Here is an 18,289-nt window from a genome sequence, read left to right on the forward strand (position 1 = left end):
CATAGCGGCCCTCCCTGGTGGCGCAGCGGGTTAAAGCACTGAGAACCTAGAGCCACTTCCGCATGAGTTCGATCCCCGCCTGCCCCGGAGGTGACCACATGGTGTGGCAGACCTCTCCTGACCCGCCCGCTGCTCCCCTCAGCAGTGTGCTCCGTCGATCTTCCTGTTCTGCTCCTCCCTCTGTCTCTGGTGAAGCCTCTCACCCTCCGCATCTGACCTGTACCCCAGCTCTATATGAATAAATAAATAAATCTTTAAAAAAAAAAAAAAAAGAGCTTTACATAGCTAGAAACTAAATTTTATTCTTCTTTCTACTTTTCTGTCTTTGAATATTTTAAATCAATGAAACTATTTAATTTAAAAATCAGTTGTTGTTTTTTTTAATACTAAAACCTGAAAATCATTTCATTCAATGTTCTGGACACTAATAAAATATCCTGGCAGATCAAGAAAACCTTTACTAAGAGAACACTTTAATATATTTGAAACTTAATGTTATTTTGAAGTGTCTTTTCTTCCATGCATTTCATGTCTACCAGTGAAGCCACAGTTTCCTTCTTACTCTTCAATATCAGTTAAGATCTCCATCTGCTATCTTAACCTCCTAACTTCATTTCCTCCTTTCTGTCATTGTTCAATTCCCATCAGGTATCATTTCCCTCTTTGAAACAAAAGAAAAACAAACAACAGGCAAGATGGCCACTATCATGTCCAGAATTTCTGTGAAGAGCTAATGATCCTTGTGAAGCCCAATCCTAGCAGAGGTTAGAGAGCGTGCCTTAACTGTTGCTATTGGTAAAGAGAAAATAAATTACCCTCTCAAGGATATCAGCACTCTGTCAGATTCTTTCTGATTAACTTTGAATCTGGGTATACAGTAAGCAGAATTATAATACCCCTTCCCTCCCCTAGAAATGGCCAGATTCTTCCTCATATCCTATGTTTATTGCAGCACAATTTATAGTCAGTAGGACATGGAGGCTACCTAAATGCCATCAGTAGAAGCCTGAAATTAAGACAATGTATTATATCCACAGGGACTACTGAAGAGACTACCATTCAGTTAGAAAAAAAGATGAAATGTTGATATTTACAGCCAAATGGAAGAAGGTTGAGGGAATGAGCTATAGTAAAGCAAATCAAAATGGAAAAGACATACATTGGACTTTTAAATAGCAGATGATTCCACAAGGCAAACCACCATACAATCTAGCATCCGTATCCTCTAGACTATGCTATGTTACATGGCAAAGGGATTTTGGTTATAGATGGAATTAAAGCTACTGATCAGTCAACTGCAAAACAAGGAGGGCCTTTAAGCAGACTTAAAAGTGGAAGAGTGTGACAGAAGAGGAATTCTAAGAGGTGAGATGAAAGAGCTCAACCCACCATTGGTGGCTTTGAATGGAGTCAAGGTATGAGAGAGACCTCTAGAATCTGGAGAATGTAAGGAGACATTCTTGAGAGTCTCCAGAAGAAAAGCAGTCCCCAAGATGGCTTACCTTTAATCCATTGAGGCTGTGCTAGACATCTGACTTACAAAACTCTAAGATAGTAAATTTCTGTTTTAAGCCCACCAATAAGTGATCATTTATTATAGCAACAATAGAAAACTTACACAGAATGAGCTGAGAAAACACATAGTAGGTCAATTTATTTTCAACTAAAGTCAAAGACAGTGACTAAAACATCTCAAAATTAAGATTTGGAATATTTCTGACCAATAGAATCCCACACCTTATTCTAAAAATAACAAATAAAATATACATCTCAAAATTAGCCCAATAAAAAACTAACAGAGGAAGAAGATAAAGTTTGCTTTAGAGACGTACGGCAGGATGAAGGCAGGAGATTATCAATATTCCAACCTTTCTTTTTTTTTTTAAGATTTATTTATTTATGCTTACAGAACTGGGGTAAAGGCCAGAGGTGTGGTGGGTGAAAGGGTTCACCAGAGACAGAGGGAGAAGCAGAATAGGCAGACTGACAAAGTACACTGCTGAGGGGAGCAATGGGAGGGTCAAAAGAGGTCTGCCGCACCATTTGGGTCAGCTTCCTGACTGGGGATCGAACTCGTGCTGCAGTGGCTTAGGAGAGCTTCATAATGTGGTACTTTAACCCGTTGCACCACCAGAGAGAGCACATCCAACCTTTATTTCTAACTAATTAACTCTATCTTTTTGATTGAGTTATCTTTTCCTTCTGTTTTTCATTAGAGTTATATTTTCATCCTGTGAATATTCAAAAATTACAGAAAGGTATAACACTGAAAGTTCAAATTTTTAAACTTTCTACCTTTCCCCTCCTCTGCTTAAGCACTACTTAAAACTTCATAATTTAGATGTAAGTGACCTCCTATCCTTTTCTCTAAGTATTATTTTCCCCACCACCATCCCTATATATAACTTTCTCCCTGTGCCCTTAATTTCAGAAACCTCACTTTATTAATTCCTGCTGGACTTTAGAGTATTTTGCTTTGTGGAATTACCTGCTATTTAAAAGCCCATTATATATCTTAGTCCTGATGATTTGCTTTACTATATATAATTCCCTCAAACTCTTTTCTATTTTGCTGTAAATGGCAACATTTCATCTTTCCTTAGTACTGAATATAACACATCTTAACACATCTTCTATCAATGAGTATTTAAGTTGCTTCCGGTGACCTAGCTACTGTAAACTGTACTGCAATAAACATTTTAGATCATATAAATATTTGAGTTGCTGGTTTCATGTTATTTGGAGAGGTGCCCAACAGTGGGATTTCCAGGTCACAGATATTTCCATTTTTTTTTTTTTAGCATGAATCCACATCTACAAACAATATTTTCAAACCAGCTTGTTTGTATACTCTAGTTTGATTAGAAAACAATGTTTACTTCATTCTGAAACAGACTAAAGGCAGCTGGAATAACATTTTATAGCAGTGGTTCTATACAACAGGGATAAACCCCATCACTCCCCAAGACATCTGGCAATGTCTGGAGATATTTTCGTTGTCAGAATGGAAGAGATATTATTCCTGGCATCTGGTGGGTAGAGGCCAGGGATGGTATTGTATAGGATTACAATGTACAGGACCAGACCCAGAACATAAAAGTTTTTGGTCCACAATGTCAGTAACCCTGAGATTGAGACATCCTGCTCCAATGTTGGACCAGGAGATGCTGGAAAATTACATCCTGGTTTGGTTACTAAGAAATATTTATTTGATTTTTGAAACAGGCTACCAGGAAGCAGATACCTGGTCAATACGAAGAACTTCTTAAAATTCAGGCCACTTAAGGTGTGATATCTCACAATGTACAAAGTTTTCTGTCCTGAGAAGGATGCAAACATAGCTAGCTAGTTCCCCACTAGAACAATCGAAAATGGGTTAGATGCAGGGCGTGTTGGACTTTTGGTTCCAACTTTATCTAAGATATATATATATATTTTTTACAAGATAAGCAAACATTTCCTATTGCATGCTTGCTAATATTGAAACTAGGAAAAAGATTGTACTTACTAGAGAGAAAATTCTTGTTTTTTTCCTAACCTATTAATTAACAAAATCAAAACTTAATCTGGATATTATTTCAAATGTGTAACACTTCAGTGACTTCTGAAACATGTTTGAAGTCTTTTACTTGGGTGTAGCAGCTACAACTCAGGTGTAGTCATTTTGGAACTTTAGGTAAGAGCTAAAAGTCAAAAAAGCAAATAAGAAACTTTCTTTTTGAGGAAGTCATATAATAAAAACATCCTTTCGTAAGTATAAATATATAACCACTGCAAGTAAAACTGAAGTCATTGATTCTGAGCATGGAACTTGTCTGTATCTGATTTACAAATGGCCTGAAGTGTGGTATCCTATGGGGCTTTAAGGTCATAAATGTTAAAAGCTGCCTAGGATTGGGCCCTTCCTGGTGGCACAGTGGATTAAAGCAGCACTGGAAACCTGGCCCCAGCCCCTTCAGCACAAATTCAATCCCCAGCCCCGGAGGTGACCCACATGATTCAGCAGACCTATCCCAGCCGCCCGCTGCTCCCCTCAGCAGTATACTTTGTTAGTCTGCCTGTTCTGCTTCCCACTCTGTCTGGTGAATCCTCTCACCACCCCTGCACCTCTGGCCTGTACCCCGTTCTGTATGCATAAATAAATAAATCTTAAAAAATAAAAAGCTATCTGGGATCACTGGGCAATTGCTGCAGGGTGGAATCCTTCCAGCACATTCCACACCACTTCAAACACGGCTTACCAAACCGTAGCCTTTAAGGCCTTCAGTAAATGAAAGTTTATTCAAAGGTACAAGAAGTGAAAACTAGGCAGACTGATGAAGGAACAAGTCAGCAAGTCTCATGAGAAACTGTTGAAGGAACCAGGGATATTTACCAAGGGAAAGGCCAAAAAAGCACATTACACCGCTAATTTTGTAGAAAAAGGACAGATTCTATGTGGACCTACCTTGCCAAACTGTGTTAGCAGGACTTATCAATAAATATAATATTCTTTTTATCAGAGGAGTGGTTTTAGCATAGATGGGGGTACGGTAAGGGGCAGGGGTGGGGGTGGGGAGGTACCGGCAAGGACACTAAAGGTGGCTTCCTGCCCTGGATGAGGCAAGAATGAAATGGATACACTGCATGGATAATCCCAATCCTTAGGTTAAAGGTCAGAAATCATAAGGGCCAAACAGATAACATAAATAGGTTACACGGAACCCATGCATTAGAAAAAGCAGTGGTGAGTGAAGATTTTGACAAATGTGACCATGTGATGGGAAAACCACTGCACCCAGCTCATCGCCGCCAAAGAGGAAGGAGGGCTCCATGCTCCTAGATCTTGGAGAACACCTTCACCGTATCCTAAGAGTCAAATATCTCGGTGCACTCAAGTATCTAGGTATCCAGGACAAAAGCAAATCTAACATTTTTTATTCTTATATTTCTTATAGATCCCAGGTTCAGATATTCTATTTGGAATTTTACCTGATCACATTCAGCTTTCAAAAGTAAGTAGGCTATTATTTGAACATGAATTTCACTGTAGCCTCTCCCTTAAAGATGTCCAACTACAACCTCCCCCTAGAAACCTGAAATGATGATGGTAGATATAGCAAAAGAAAAACTGTACAGGCCCTCCGTGGTGGCCTAACGGTTAAATTTCAGCACTATCACTGCCACAGCCCCAAGTTCCATCTCTGGCCAGGGAGCTAACTCACATGGCACAGCAGACCTCTCTTGTCTTGCCACTGTTCCCCTCAGCAGAGTATTTTAGTAAATCTGCATGTTCTGCTTTCCATCCTGTGTTTGGTGAATCCTACCACACCTCAACCACCCTCCCCCAGCACCTTTGGCCTACACCCCAGTTCTATGCAAAAATTGAAAATAAGAAACCCTGTACAGTCCCAGAATTACTGCCACATTGGTCTGCAACTTGCATCATCAGAATGGTTACTTTAAGCTGAAATTCAGATAAGGTGACTAGTAAAATAGTTAACAGGGTCTAGCAGGTGAAGACAACCCTGAGACCAACCAGCAACTAATAGCAGATTCTCCCAGTGCACAACCATGTAAATGAGCTTTGTTTTCATCTAAACAGATGCCTCCTTCTAGTAAGCTGTTCATCAAAATGAAGCAAGAAAGAGAACTAGGAAGTTGCTTCCAATGGCAGGTCACTGCTGACCTAGTCCACTTGGTAAACAACTTCAAAACTTCCCCTTGGCCTCCAAAATATAGTCAGCTATCAATTAGGGAAAGTTCAAGAGTTCCTTCAAAGAAAATATGCTTCTCTAAAGGACAGTCTCATTCAACCCGGGTTCACAGTCCTTCAGAAACTTTGCTGTCCCATGTAGATTTTCAATTATCAACAAATCTTTGTACTGAGTCCACAACAAAAGCAAACCTAACTTTTTTTCTTTCATATTGTTTATAGATCCCAGCTTCAAATATTCTATTTCGAATTTTAATTGATCACATTCAACTTCCAAAAGTAAGTCAGCATTTGAACATTAATTTCACTGTGGTCTGTGATATGTTTTACTGACAGCTCTTAGTTAAGGTTTCCCAATGTTCTGAGAGGAATGAGATACCTATAGAACATTAAGGTATTGGAGACATAAAAGAAAAAAATCATTGAAACTTAGTATAAAGTTTTTGAAGTTGAGGCATGGGGTGTTCAAAGTAACACACTCAGTATTAGCAAATAGCAATACATACAATAGTACATTACCTGTAAGAGCTTATTCATGAGCTTATTTTTATAAACAAAATGGGCCAGATGTAGCAATGGCATCTGCATAATGTAGATGGGAAGTTTTAGACAGAGAAACATCAAGTAACTTCCCACTCCACCTCACCTCATGCATTGCTTCCGCCCACCACTGCCACCACCCTCTGCCTGTCACTGCCAATGACTTGAACTGATCTTGAATCTCTCCACTTCTGCTATAAACATTCTCCAGATAGCACTCAAATAGCTTCCCACTGCATTAAAGTCTAAACTGCTCACCTCAATGTATGAGGCTGTGATGACCTGCCTGTCAACCTCCTTCCTCAGTTTCCCTCTTTTCCTTTAGTCCTGTCTACAGTGCATTTCAACTGAGCCTAGAACAAGCCTAGAACACACCTAGCTTGTTCCCAGGACTGTGGAACCTTCTGCTCATCCTCGGGTCTCATCTCAATACCATCTCTCAGAGAAGTCTCCTTTCCTCAAAGCCCAATTCTAGAATCCCCCCCGCCCCCGCCATCTCTCTTTTCCCTTCTCCCTCCTTTTCAGTGCTGCGCTTTTAACCTACTACACCACCAAGGAGGGCCCCTCCTCTTTCTGCATACAAGCAGAGATGACCACTACCCATCTCCCTCTTTCTGCATACAAGCAGAGATGACCACTACCCATCTTATAGTTTCTATATTATGGGTCTTTACTCAGTGTCCAGCATTCACTGGTGACTCTGCAAATATTTTCTGAAGTCAATGAAGGAATGAACAATGATTATACAAAAAATCAACTATTCCACTTAATTCAGTCAGTATCTATTTTTAGAGTAGGCTTTTCTTTCTCCACAACTGCTAAGTTTGTTTTTTAAAGCCTATATTATTAGCCTGCTTCCATTAGTGTGTTATGAGTCATACCTATAAAATGAATCAAAGTGACAGTAGGGCACATAACAGGTACCTGAATTCATAAAGAAAGGCAGTAAAAACTCATTGTCCAGGGTCCCTCCTTGGTGGTGTAGTAGGTTAAAAGCGCAGCACTGAAAAACTAAAGCCACTTCAGTATGAGTTGGAACCCTTCAGTATGAGCTGACCCACATGGCGGCAGACCTCTCCTGACACGCCTGCTGCTCCCCTCAGCAGTGTGCTTTATCAGTCGGCCTGTTCTGCTCCCCACTCTGTCTGTGGTGAAGATTTTCACTGCCCCTGCACCTCTGGTCTGTAGCCCAGTTCTGATTGCATAAATAAAAAATAAATCGTAAAAAAAACAAAAACAAAACAAAACAAAAACCTCATGGTCCATCCCTTAAAACCACAAAGCTGGAGAATTCTGGTACAATATCCTTTCAGCGCTAAATGCCCCCTTTCACTCTCTCGTCCCTAAAACTTCTTCAACGCTTCACTTTTATGGAAACTTCTCACATCTCCAGAAGCCAAAATACGGCCTTGAAAAAAAAAAAAAATCAGGCCTAAGATACACTAAGGTATAATCAGATGTCTGCTTTCCTTCACAGGAAATATCCATTTTGAGGGGTTTGGAGAAAGAAATACATATTCCTAAACTCCGGTGACATCGCATGGCTCCCACACTAGTTGCACAAGTAGCTGGTTGGCACTTAATGCTCTAGGCTGAGAGAGCTTCCAAGAAGGCAAATAGTTGCCTGCAGAAGCAAGTGGGAGGGAATGTGTCTTCCTTATTAGGGTGCAAAGGACAGAGAGACACAGTGGAGAGCAAATGAGAAAACAGATGCCTCGAGTTCATAGGAAATGCTGTTTTTTTTGTTTTGTTTTGTTTATGGGGAAACTCCTTGGGGTGCTGGGCAAGCCCTTTCACACCTCAGAAGAGATTTCTCAACTATGAGTAGTAGTTGAACCAGATTAACATCCCTCTCAAGCAAAGACAGTCTTGGCGGGCTATGGAGACACATTGCAGTGTAAGCCTGGAGATTGAAGGGCCTGGGTCAATGAAGAGAATCGCCATTTGATCATATTTGACATGGCAACTCCTCACAAAGGTCTGCAGAGAGGAGAGAACCTTCATTGCTCCAATGCAAAGACAGGAACCCGGCAGTTTGGAAAATGCCACGTCCATAGATTCTCTCACTGGCTCCTGCAGCTTCCAGAATTCACTCTGTGAGGAAATCCAAGCTGGTGTTGGCAGCTCACCAGTGGCTTGTGGCCAGAAGGCCATCACTTTCTTATGGACCAGGCCATTGCTCAATGCCCTTGTCTCTGAGTTCATGCTAGCCCAAGATTTGGTCCTGAGTCTTTTGGAGTTGGGTCTGGACACTTTGAGGGCCTCATTTTCCAGCTCCTACTCATGCATGTCTGCTAGCTCAGCATTCTCATTTGGGTAAGGTAATTCAGGCAGAACTGATTTATATCTCAACACTGAATTGGGTCCTTTAAAAGTGACAAGCTCCGGTTTATCATTCCCCCCTCCAACCCTTCCCAGGTCTACCTTCTCCTTATCATAGCTGCAGCAGACCCAAGGGCCACTGGTCTAAATAAAAGCCAGAATTTAGATGTATTTTTGGATAACAACATCTACTAGAAACTCTAAGGGGTGGGGGGGGGGAGGGAGGGAGAATGCTCTGTTTGTTGGCTTTGCATGACTCTAAAAACAAGCTTCCTCTTAATTCAGGACTGAGCAGACTTGATCTTATCTGCCAGGCAAGTGGGGAAGTGGGGCAGGGTGGTGTGGGGGTGGCAGGGTGAGAGGAGTGAGAGGGGAGGGAATGTTGCTTTGCTTTTATAATATTGGTCCTACAACAGCTTCCTAGAACTGAGCACCAAAATAAGCAATACTCTGTAGTGGGATTGTTTGTTTTGTCCCAGCGGTAGGTCTATGGATAAGAAGCTCTTCACGTCCCCTCCTGTCTAGATCCTTACCCCCCCCGCCCCCCCACCCCCCTGCACCAAAATTTTGAGGTCTTTTTCCTCCCTGACAAAGGCTTGGAAGAACGGGATTCCTCCCAGGCCTCTGCAAAGATCTGAGTGCTGTTTCCTAGCGTTGCAGGGACCCCAGCCCAGCGCAGACCAGGAGGATGATGCTTTTCTACCCACTCCTTCCCCTCCTCCCCTCAACCCTCCCTCGCTTCTCGGTTTCTGGCCTCCAGCGACTTGCTCCATTCCCGGCAGGACCAAGCTCGCCACCCCACGCCCCGCACCCCTGCTCCGCCTTCCACCTGCTCCAGGGGTCCCTCCTCACCAGCGCGCTGAGTGAGCCGCTTGCGGGATCCGGAGCCCAGGGCGCGTTTCGCCACGCACCGGCCTGAGCGCTCCTGAACCGGGTGCTCCTGACCGCGGCCGCAGATCGACCTGGCAGCGGCCTCGAGCGAGTGTCAGCCGGCTGTGCGCCTCATCCAGTGCGGTTTTATTGCCTGACCTTCTCCTCCCCCAGCTTTACGGAGGAGGGACTGGGTGGAGCTTGGGGCCGGCAGTCCCTGGGACCAGAGCGCGTACAGGCGCTGCCTACCAGGGCGTGAGTCCCGCTGCTGCGACCCCGGGGCTAATGTACTTGCCCGAGGGTCGCCCAGACTGTGCCAGAGCCGGTGCCTTGACCGACCCCCACCTCCCCATGTCCTGTTCCCTACACCATTTCGATCAGATCTGCTCTCTGCTTCCTTCAACCTCAAGGACAAACTTTTAATCACAGAATTCCAAGTTATTCTACTTCCCAGTGAAATGCTCTGTGCGTTTTGCATTTATGTTGTACTTTAGATGCCAACTCAGAAATTATGAAACTCCGTATCAGAAGGCCTGCCAACTGTGTTCATTTAATTTCTACATCGGAATACATTGAGGTGAGTTTATAATTTAGGGGAGTGGTTGTAAGAAAGGGTCCAACCAATCATTCATATGAACCCAGTTATTTGGGGGTTTAAATGCTATTCTTTTCTTTATAGCCCAATGCTTCCTACTTAAAACAATTCTAATAAGAACTTATTTATCTAAAGCTTCATCTAGAGACTCAAGGTAAATAACTTGATACTTACATGTAGTATTAAAGTTTGTGGTTTAGGGCCCTCCCTGGTGGCTCAATGGGTTAGGACACAGCACTGCAAGCAAGCCCCAGCTGCTTCAGTGTGAGTTCCATCCCCCACCCCGAGGTGACCCACAAGGCAGCCCTCTCCAGTCTTGCCCGCTGCACTCTTCAGCAGTGTCCTTAGTCAACCTGCCAGTTCTGCTCCCCACTCTCTCTGGTGAATCCTCTCACCACTCCTGTACTTCTGGCTTGTACCCCAGTTCTGAATACATAAATAAATATCTCTTTTGAAAAAAAAAAAAAGTGGTTTTGGTTTTTGGTGCAGAAAAGGGGGGGATTGTAGGTAAAATTTATTTGATATTTATTCTGAGAATTTTGTAGTAAGAGAGCAGGAGTTTTAGCTCATTTCTCAAGCTCACTGCTGGTATAGCCTTGAGCGAATTCTTTACCCTTTTAACTCTAGGTCTAACATGGAGATAATCAGAGTACATCAGTCAGAAACACATTATAAGAAGGAAATGAAAATACATGTGAAATGCTTACCACAGAGCCTAGCACCTGGGAAATATTCACACTGGTATTTAATTTTAATGTATTTTAAAAAGCAAAAATTTATTTAAGCCTAACAATAGATGAAAATTTAAATAAAATTATATCAGCCTACTGACATTTGATTGTACTTCCTGGACTAACTCTTGGGGGACAATTTAATAAGTTTAGAAACTAAGCCCCACTCCTTGCCCAGCAGGCAGGCCTTGGAGACATGAGTAGATAAGGGACAGGATAAGCCTGCCTTGGGGCTAAGGCCAATAAAATGGACCAGCATGACCAGAAGATAAAACAGCTCTGCTCCAGGAAAGCAGAAGCAGGACCAGTGCTTGTTTCTGTGGTAAAGGCCTGCACTTGACAGCAGATAACCTAGCAGATAACCTACTACAGGCACCACAAGTCAACAAAAACAGTCTAAAAGAGACTCTCAATCCTCCTTTGAGTGCAGACTTCTCCCATCTCACCAGCTGCTTTTTTTAGAAGTACATTTAAAAAAATCTACCTCTCTGGTTTCTGCTCTTTGTCTCTGGTGAATATTTTCATCACTGCTCCTTCAGTCTCACCTGCTATTTCTACCCACAATCATAACCATCAGTGATACAAATTGACCCAGAGTGTTAATCTAGAAGTGTACATGATGCTCTGACCAGAGGACTCTGTGAATCATTCCCTGTTGACCTGAAGACCAGAAGAAGACGCAAGAGATAGCATCACACCTAAGGAAGTTTGGGGCTTTGAAATCAGGTCTTTCAAAAGTGAGATACTTTATTTCTCTGAAGTGTCAGCTCTAGGCCTTCTCTGAGGGTCAGCAGTGCATATTCACTGAGGGGCTCAGAGTGGCTAGCAGTTAGCAGTTATGCCTTGAGAAAATACTGGGTATGAGCTTGGCAGACTTAGATAATAAACCTATGATTACCCCATTGAACTTGAATTTCAGATTTGAGACAGTAAACGATTTTTAGCCTAGTTATAGCCTATGCAAGATTGAGACATACTGGAAAACTATCTGTTGTATATCTGAAAGTCAAATTTAGTGGACATATTGTTATTTCCCTGACATCTCTAACCCAGCAAAATTACAAAATGATAGTTATGTAGTTATGTATACATATCTACATTCCAAAGGAACAACAAATTGACACAGATATACAGATACGGTGGATCTAATAAGGGTTTTGTTTTGATTTTGTGTAGTGAAAAAAAAATAATGCTCTTGAGTTTATAAGTTGGTTGGTTATCAAGCTCTTTTTTATCTCTTCATTCCTACTCCCATTTCCCATCAACATAGCAGTGTTCTTTCAAAAAATGTTGATTCTCGGGCCCACCCTGGTGGCACAGCGGGTTAAGGCACAGCTAAAACCACTTCAGCATGAGTTTGATCCCCGCCTGTCCCAGAGGTGATCCACAAGGCATGACAGACCTCTCCTGACCCACCTGCTGCTCCCCTCAGCAGGTACTTCATCAGTCGGCCTGTTCTGCATCCCACTCTGTCTCTGGTGAGTCCTCTTACAGCCCCTGCACCTCTGGCCTGTACCCCAGTTCTGTATGCATAAATAAATAAATCTTTAAAAAAAAAAAAGATGACTTTCCTTTTAGTCAAGATTCCTGATTAAATAAAAATAATGTGCTCATTAGTGTTGTATTCATATAGTGTTTATTGAGGGCCAGCTGAATGTCAAATACCATTTCAAAAATGAGTACGTCCACAGTAGGATAAGAAAATAGTAACACAGGAAAATGCAACACTGTGGGATGTCAGAGGAGTGAGTTAATTGTCCCCGAAAAGAGTGGGAACCTGAGTTGTCCCCACTGAACTGAGTCCAAGGAAAAGTGGTTCCAATCCAGACATGCAAAGGAAGGGTGTCCAGGATCATACCTGTGCTTGGGACCAGAAACTCCCCAACCCTGAAGGGACCAGTTAGACTTGTGAAAAAGTGGGGTTCAGGCAAACTGAATGCATGTTCGGAACTTGGAACCCCTTGAAGCTGTTAGAAGGTGACAGGATGGAAAATAAAAAATGTTTAGATTACTTAAATTAAAATGTGGGCGGCTATGACAATGACAGGTAGGGGAGAGGAGGAAGTAAACATTGTTGTAAAATGAACAGTACTGTAAATAGATACACAGAAAAATAAAGTAAAATAAAATAAATATATTAAAGGTAAAACTAGGAAATCCAAAGGGGAAAACATCTAAGAAGACATGACACAAGTGTGAAACAACCTAAACTGGATTGATTTAGCGCTGCTTTGGGGTATTGAAACCTAAAATCCAAGAATATACTTCTCAGAATCATCCAAAAAAGAAAGTAATGATCAGAGTGTTCCACAATATACTAAGGAATATAGCCTAAAGGTGGAAACATTGTTTATGGGCTTTCAACTTGTAGAATCAAAAACTAGTCAAAGAAATCTTGCCAATCATACAAGAGAATGTTATTAAAGTTAATTTTTTTAAATGCAAAAGCAAAGAAAGCTAAGTAATTAATAGCTTAGGAAAGAAAGTTCTGGTTACATATAGTAACTTGGCAGAGGAGAGAGTAGTGGAAAGGCCTGAATTTAAGTTATGTAATATAATCCCCCTTAGGAGAGTGAGGAATGACATAAAGCTAGCATGTATATGAGAAGACAACAGATCCCAAGTGGTAATAACCTCGTTAGTTACTAAAATTAAGAGAAGATAAAGAATGGCTTATTCCATTTTTTAACCAACCAGCATTCCCTATTCAATGGCAGGCTTAGTCTTCACCCATATTGACAGTATCTTAATGCCTTTTTGTAGACTTGATTTACTTAGAGACTCTAGAACTGTGGATGTCACAATTCACTTGTTTATCTGCATTCGTAACTGGACATTATGATCTGGCAAGCTAAACCAGTCTGCAGGATGATTTTCCTTGCTCAAGTCATTGATAATACCTTTGCTAACCTCAATAAAGATGGAGGAAGCACTGAGCTCAACCCAAGGCTTCCAGGTTTCTCTCACTGATTCACATTCACCTGATTTTAATGACTTTACCTAGTTGCCAAATTACTTGGTTCTACAAGCACAGACTCATCAGTTCCCTCCTTCCCATTCCAACTGCTACCACTAATTAATCTCAAAATCTCTACCCTTGACAATCACAAATTTTTTTTGATGTTGTTTATACAAGTTATATGAGCTCACTATATGGAAAATAGTGTTTAATTCATGCTGATGCAATATACATCCTTTCACCACATAAACAAGTACATACAGATATACTAAGTTATTACTCACTTTTAAAGATTCTATCTTAATTTAAAAATATAACACTAACATTTTACCAAACCAATAAACATACATCTACAATGCCAGTTCAAAGGGTTATGTAATATTTTCTCTTGTGAGTGGAAATGGAGTTATTAGAATGTCTGGGTTGTTAAAATTGTTTAATGTTTGAGATAAACTTGAGGGGATATTCTTTCAGTTAAACCTTTGGGCATGCTTTTAATTATTTCTTTGTGCTAAATCTCTAAAAGCGGAGCTCCTGAATCAAAGTATATGCACTTTTTTTTTTAAGATTTTATTTATCTGTGCATCCAGAACTGATGTATAGACCAGAGATACAGGGAGGAAGAGAGGATTCACCAGAGACAGAGGAGCAGGGAGCAGAACAGACAGATTGAGGAAGTACAATGCTGAGGGGAGCTGTGGGTGAGAAAGGAGAGGTCTGCTGTGCCATGGGGGTCACCTCCCTGCTCTGGAATTGAAGTCGTGCTGAAGTGGCTAAGGTTAGCTTCCCATTGCTGCCCTTTAACCCATCGCACCACCAGGGAGGGCCCAAAGTATACACATTTCTGTTGCCTTTTATTACTTTCTTTTTTCTTCCATGTGTGTCTTCACCTACGGCTACATTACATTTTCTGTGGCAAAATTACTTCTCTAAAAATGATGGACCTGTAGTATTATACTTCCCTATTCAGAAACTGTCAACATTCCCCATTGTATTCAGGGAGAAATATAATCCAGACATCCCATCATGACATTTGCACCTTCCAGAATCTGGCCTCAGCCTCCTTTTCATTTAGTCTTCCATGCTGAACTCACTTTATATTCTACTTCTTTGGACTCAATGTTGGGATGTCCTCTTTGTAGAAGTCCTACCTAATTGGTCTTGATTCTGGCAGGAAACATATGCTGTCCTCAAACTGGATTGTTTGATGAATTTTTAGCATAGGACCTATTAATAAAGGTGAGATCAGTACTTAGAAAACCCACATGGCATTGGGCAATGCCTCTCAGCCAAGAGCATCAGAGCCCTCACCACCCATGGGCCTGGGGAAACTAGAGAAAAGAGCAGTGACCAGGCCCTTTGAGGGTAACTCAAAGGGAGTTACCCTAGGGAGAGGGCCACAGGATAGGCACTGTGACCTTTTCCATAAGATCACATCAGTGGGTAGAAAGGAAGCCAACAGACTGAAAATTCCAACCTTTTATTCCCAGCCACATTCTGTGGAAATTGGGCATATCCAACTGGAAGTCAGAGGTCCAGAGGGCACTGTAGTCATGGATTTGCTCATCTCAGTCAGCCTCCTAGGGTGGCAAAACTGCTGAGTGGGTCTGATGGGACAAAGGACCCTAAAGGTCCCTAAATGTTAACTCTTAGTGCTTCCCTTAGGACATCTAAAGTAATTTTGATTATGTTCTATTTGTACAATATCACCTTAAAGAGAGCTATGTCATTTTCATGTATGTAATTAGATGATCAGGAATTTTGCTGTAAGTTTTTCCCCTTCAAAGGGACTTCATTAAAGCAGTTGAGCCAGAAGCAATAGGTCCTTAGGAGATGAAGAACATGAAATATTAGACAAGAGCTTCTAGGTGGAAGGAGTATCAGGAACTAAGACAGTAACTTAAGGCCCTCGTATACACTCCATCCAAAAGACAGCAAATTAAGGGGCCATATAGACCCACATTTAGGCTGTATAGCATCCAGTTGAGGCTGAAAGAGAACCCACTCATCTCTTTTGAGGTGGTTTCTGAAGGATACAAGATGGTAAAACAAGAGCTTAAAGAAAGCATAGCCACTTTGGAAATCCTAACTCCTTAAAACAAGATTTCATCAGCCTCATGCTAGATTGCCACCCTCCCCCAGGGCATGCTGAGCAATAGCAATGCTGGATTCCTCGATCCTGATCCTGCAATAGCCTTCTCCAGTATTATCAGGGGTTGTCCAAGATATCAGTCAAGTCTTCCTCCCTGTCTAGGGGTCCTGTTAAATCTCTTACAAGATGGACATAGGCAGAAGGGAACAAATGATTTGGAACAAAAGAATGGAAACCAAATCTGATCCAGATACATGGAACCTCAGGCCTTCCCTGAGGTTCGGGCTCTGAGAGTCACACCATCAGTCACAGAGTTTAACCAACTCTTTTACCATCAAAAATAAGTAGACAGACCTAGCATAGGTATGTTTAAGCGTTTTAAGCCTGAGTAACCTTACTCTCAAACTTTTTTAAATTTGTTATTAGGAATAATAATATTCATAAAACACCTGGACCAATGACTAATAACGCAAAGTCATCCAACAAGTATTTCATTTCCTTCCTGCCACTCCCAGTTCACAAATGACTATTCTGTTCATGTCATTGTATTTCCTCTTTCAAAGTATTAGTTTGAAATTGGAATACATTATTCCCCAGGCGGTAAACTTTAATAACTTTTGTACATGACATTGATTTACAATCTAAGGAAGCAATAAAGTAGCATAGATAAGAATATGATATTGCAGCCAAAATACCTGGATTGTCCACAGTCTAGTTTTGTAAACTTAGACAAGTTGCTTGATGGATATATATTAATTTTGCTCTTCTGTAAAGTAGATATAATAATTGTACCTGCCTCACTGGATTAAACTTTTGATGTTTGTTAAAACGCTAAGAACAAAGCCTGTGTGGGTTTGTTATTATCATCTTTAGAACTGGAGGGACCTGGAAGAGAATTGAGTCAGTGTTCAGATAGGAGTCAACAGTAAACAGAGCAAGGATCAAATATGCAAAAGAGTGGCCAGACCCACATGCAACACTCATTCCTTGAACATGCAGGCACTGTGTGTCTACTCTGTATGCTGAGTTTAGCTTGGATGGAGAGTTAGGAAGAAAGAAATTAAAACATACTAGCAATATGATGTTAAATAAATTTACTTCAGTGGGTTTCAAAATCCCCATAAAATTTTAGCCCATGAATTCTGGAATTCCTTCCTAATCTAAAAATGGCTTTGACTCAATGGACACAAATAACTTCACAAAAGTCACCTCTTTCAGAAATTTTAGTCCTGGTGCTTGAGCCAATGACACCAGGTAAGTATCTGACCCACAGATATTGCCAGGTGGTCTTGAAGTCTATCATGATTTGGCTGAACCCCTCCAGAATAGATTTTTGACCGAACAAAATGAAGTTGTTCATTTAATCACAAGTTTATACAGACAACAAAAAAAGCTTTTATCACATAAAGTGAGTACCACACAGAGTAGTACACAAAGAATTAATACTTTTGTGACCAGATCTGTCTTGGTTTTACTTTTATATGGCCTTGCATGTTATTTGCAATAACTTTAAAAATAGGTGACATATGTATATATACATACATATATTAGTGATTTCTTCATTTTATAAGTAGACATATATAATGGAACTATCTTACCTCACTCTTGAAGTATAAGAAATCCTATTGACTTCTCCATTTTGTTTCTTCATTCACTGGCCAGCTCATGGTTTGTCAAGAAGTTAAATGGCAGAAACATATTTGAGTGGAAGAAAACATGTAGGATGGGGTGTAACTCCAGGTGCACGCAGTTTGCTGATAACCACAGCAGAACTTCTTATCAATCATGCCTCATTGGAGTATAAGTTCTGAGAGCAGGACTTTGTCTTTGCATTTTTCAGTAAAGGGATCAACAGAGATTAATTGTTCATACATATTTGCTGAATGAAATCAAGCTGAACTGGAAATGTTAAGAAGTTAATAAAGATTGATTGGGACATTGAGCTTATACGTGGTGCATTGTTCCTGGCTTCTAAGAAGAGCATTCATTAAACTTTGTCCTCTGTGACATGGTTGATCATTACTCCTCTGAACCACACTCTTCTGTGTTGGCTTCTGTAAAGCTGTGCTCTTCTGGTTTCCTGTCTACCGCCCTGGCAATAGTTCTTAATCCCCTTTGGTACTTCTTCCTTTTCTACCAGGCCTCAGACAATGGCGAGCCTCACAGCTGGGTCTCCTCTCTCTGCCTGTTATCCTTAGCTTATCTGATATAGTCCTATCCCTTCGATGCTGATGACCCCCACATATGTATCTTTAGTCTGAAAGTAATAGAACTTTGGACACGGATGTCTTAGAGGTGTTTTGAAAGTGAAAACATTCTGAACAGAATATATACACTACATTTATGTTATCCAAACACATCCATTCCCCACTCAGCTCCATAGCACCAATGTCATCACCTTCCTCTAACCACCATGTTCATTTAACTAGCAACCCAAGGATCATTCTTGATTCCTCCACTTTCCTTACTATTCATTAGTAATCTA

The 18,289-nt window shown here is 41.1% G+C and overlaps 2 protein-coding genes across 3 annotated transcripts in view; one reads left to right on the forward strand and one right to left on the reverse strand.

The window, feature by feature from the left end:
* The window catches only part of PLA2G7 (phospholipase A2, group VII (platelet-activating factor acetylhydrolase, plasma)), a 38,690-nt gene extending 29,122 nt beyond the window's left edge, over positions 1-9,568 (reverse strand). For both annotated transcript variants that reach the window (XM_004674023.2, XM_012726752.1), the window contains exon 1: positions 9,410-9,568. The gene's annotated coding sequence lies outside the window, so the exon portion shown is untranslated. The remainder of the gene's footprint in view (positions 1-9,409) is intronic.
* Positions 1-18,289, forward strand: part of ANKRD66 (ankyrin repeat domain 66) — a 34,961-nt gene that overhangs the window by 6,341 nt on the left and 10,331 nt on the right. The window contains exons 2-3 of the mRNA XM_004674024.2: positions 9,602-9,682; positions 9,922-10,004. Of these exons, the coding sequence (XP_004674081.1) occupies positions 9,602-9,682; positions 9,922-10,004 (164 nt within the window). The remainder of the gene's footprint in view (positions 1-9,601; positions 9,683-9,921; positions 10,005-18,289) is intronic.

This window comes from Condylura cristata, unplaced genomic scaffold, assembly GCF_000260355.1.
Source record: "Condylura cristata isolate star-nosed mole 26May11 unplaced genomic scaffold, ConCri1.0 scaffold00001, whole genome shotgun sequence".
In the NCBI taxonomy this organism is placed as follows: domain Eukaryota; kingdom Metazoa; phylum Chordata; class Mammalia; order Eulipotyphla; family Talpidae; genus Condylura; species Condylura cristata.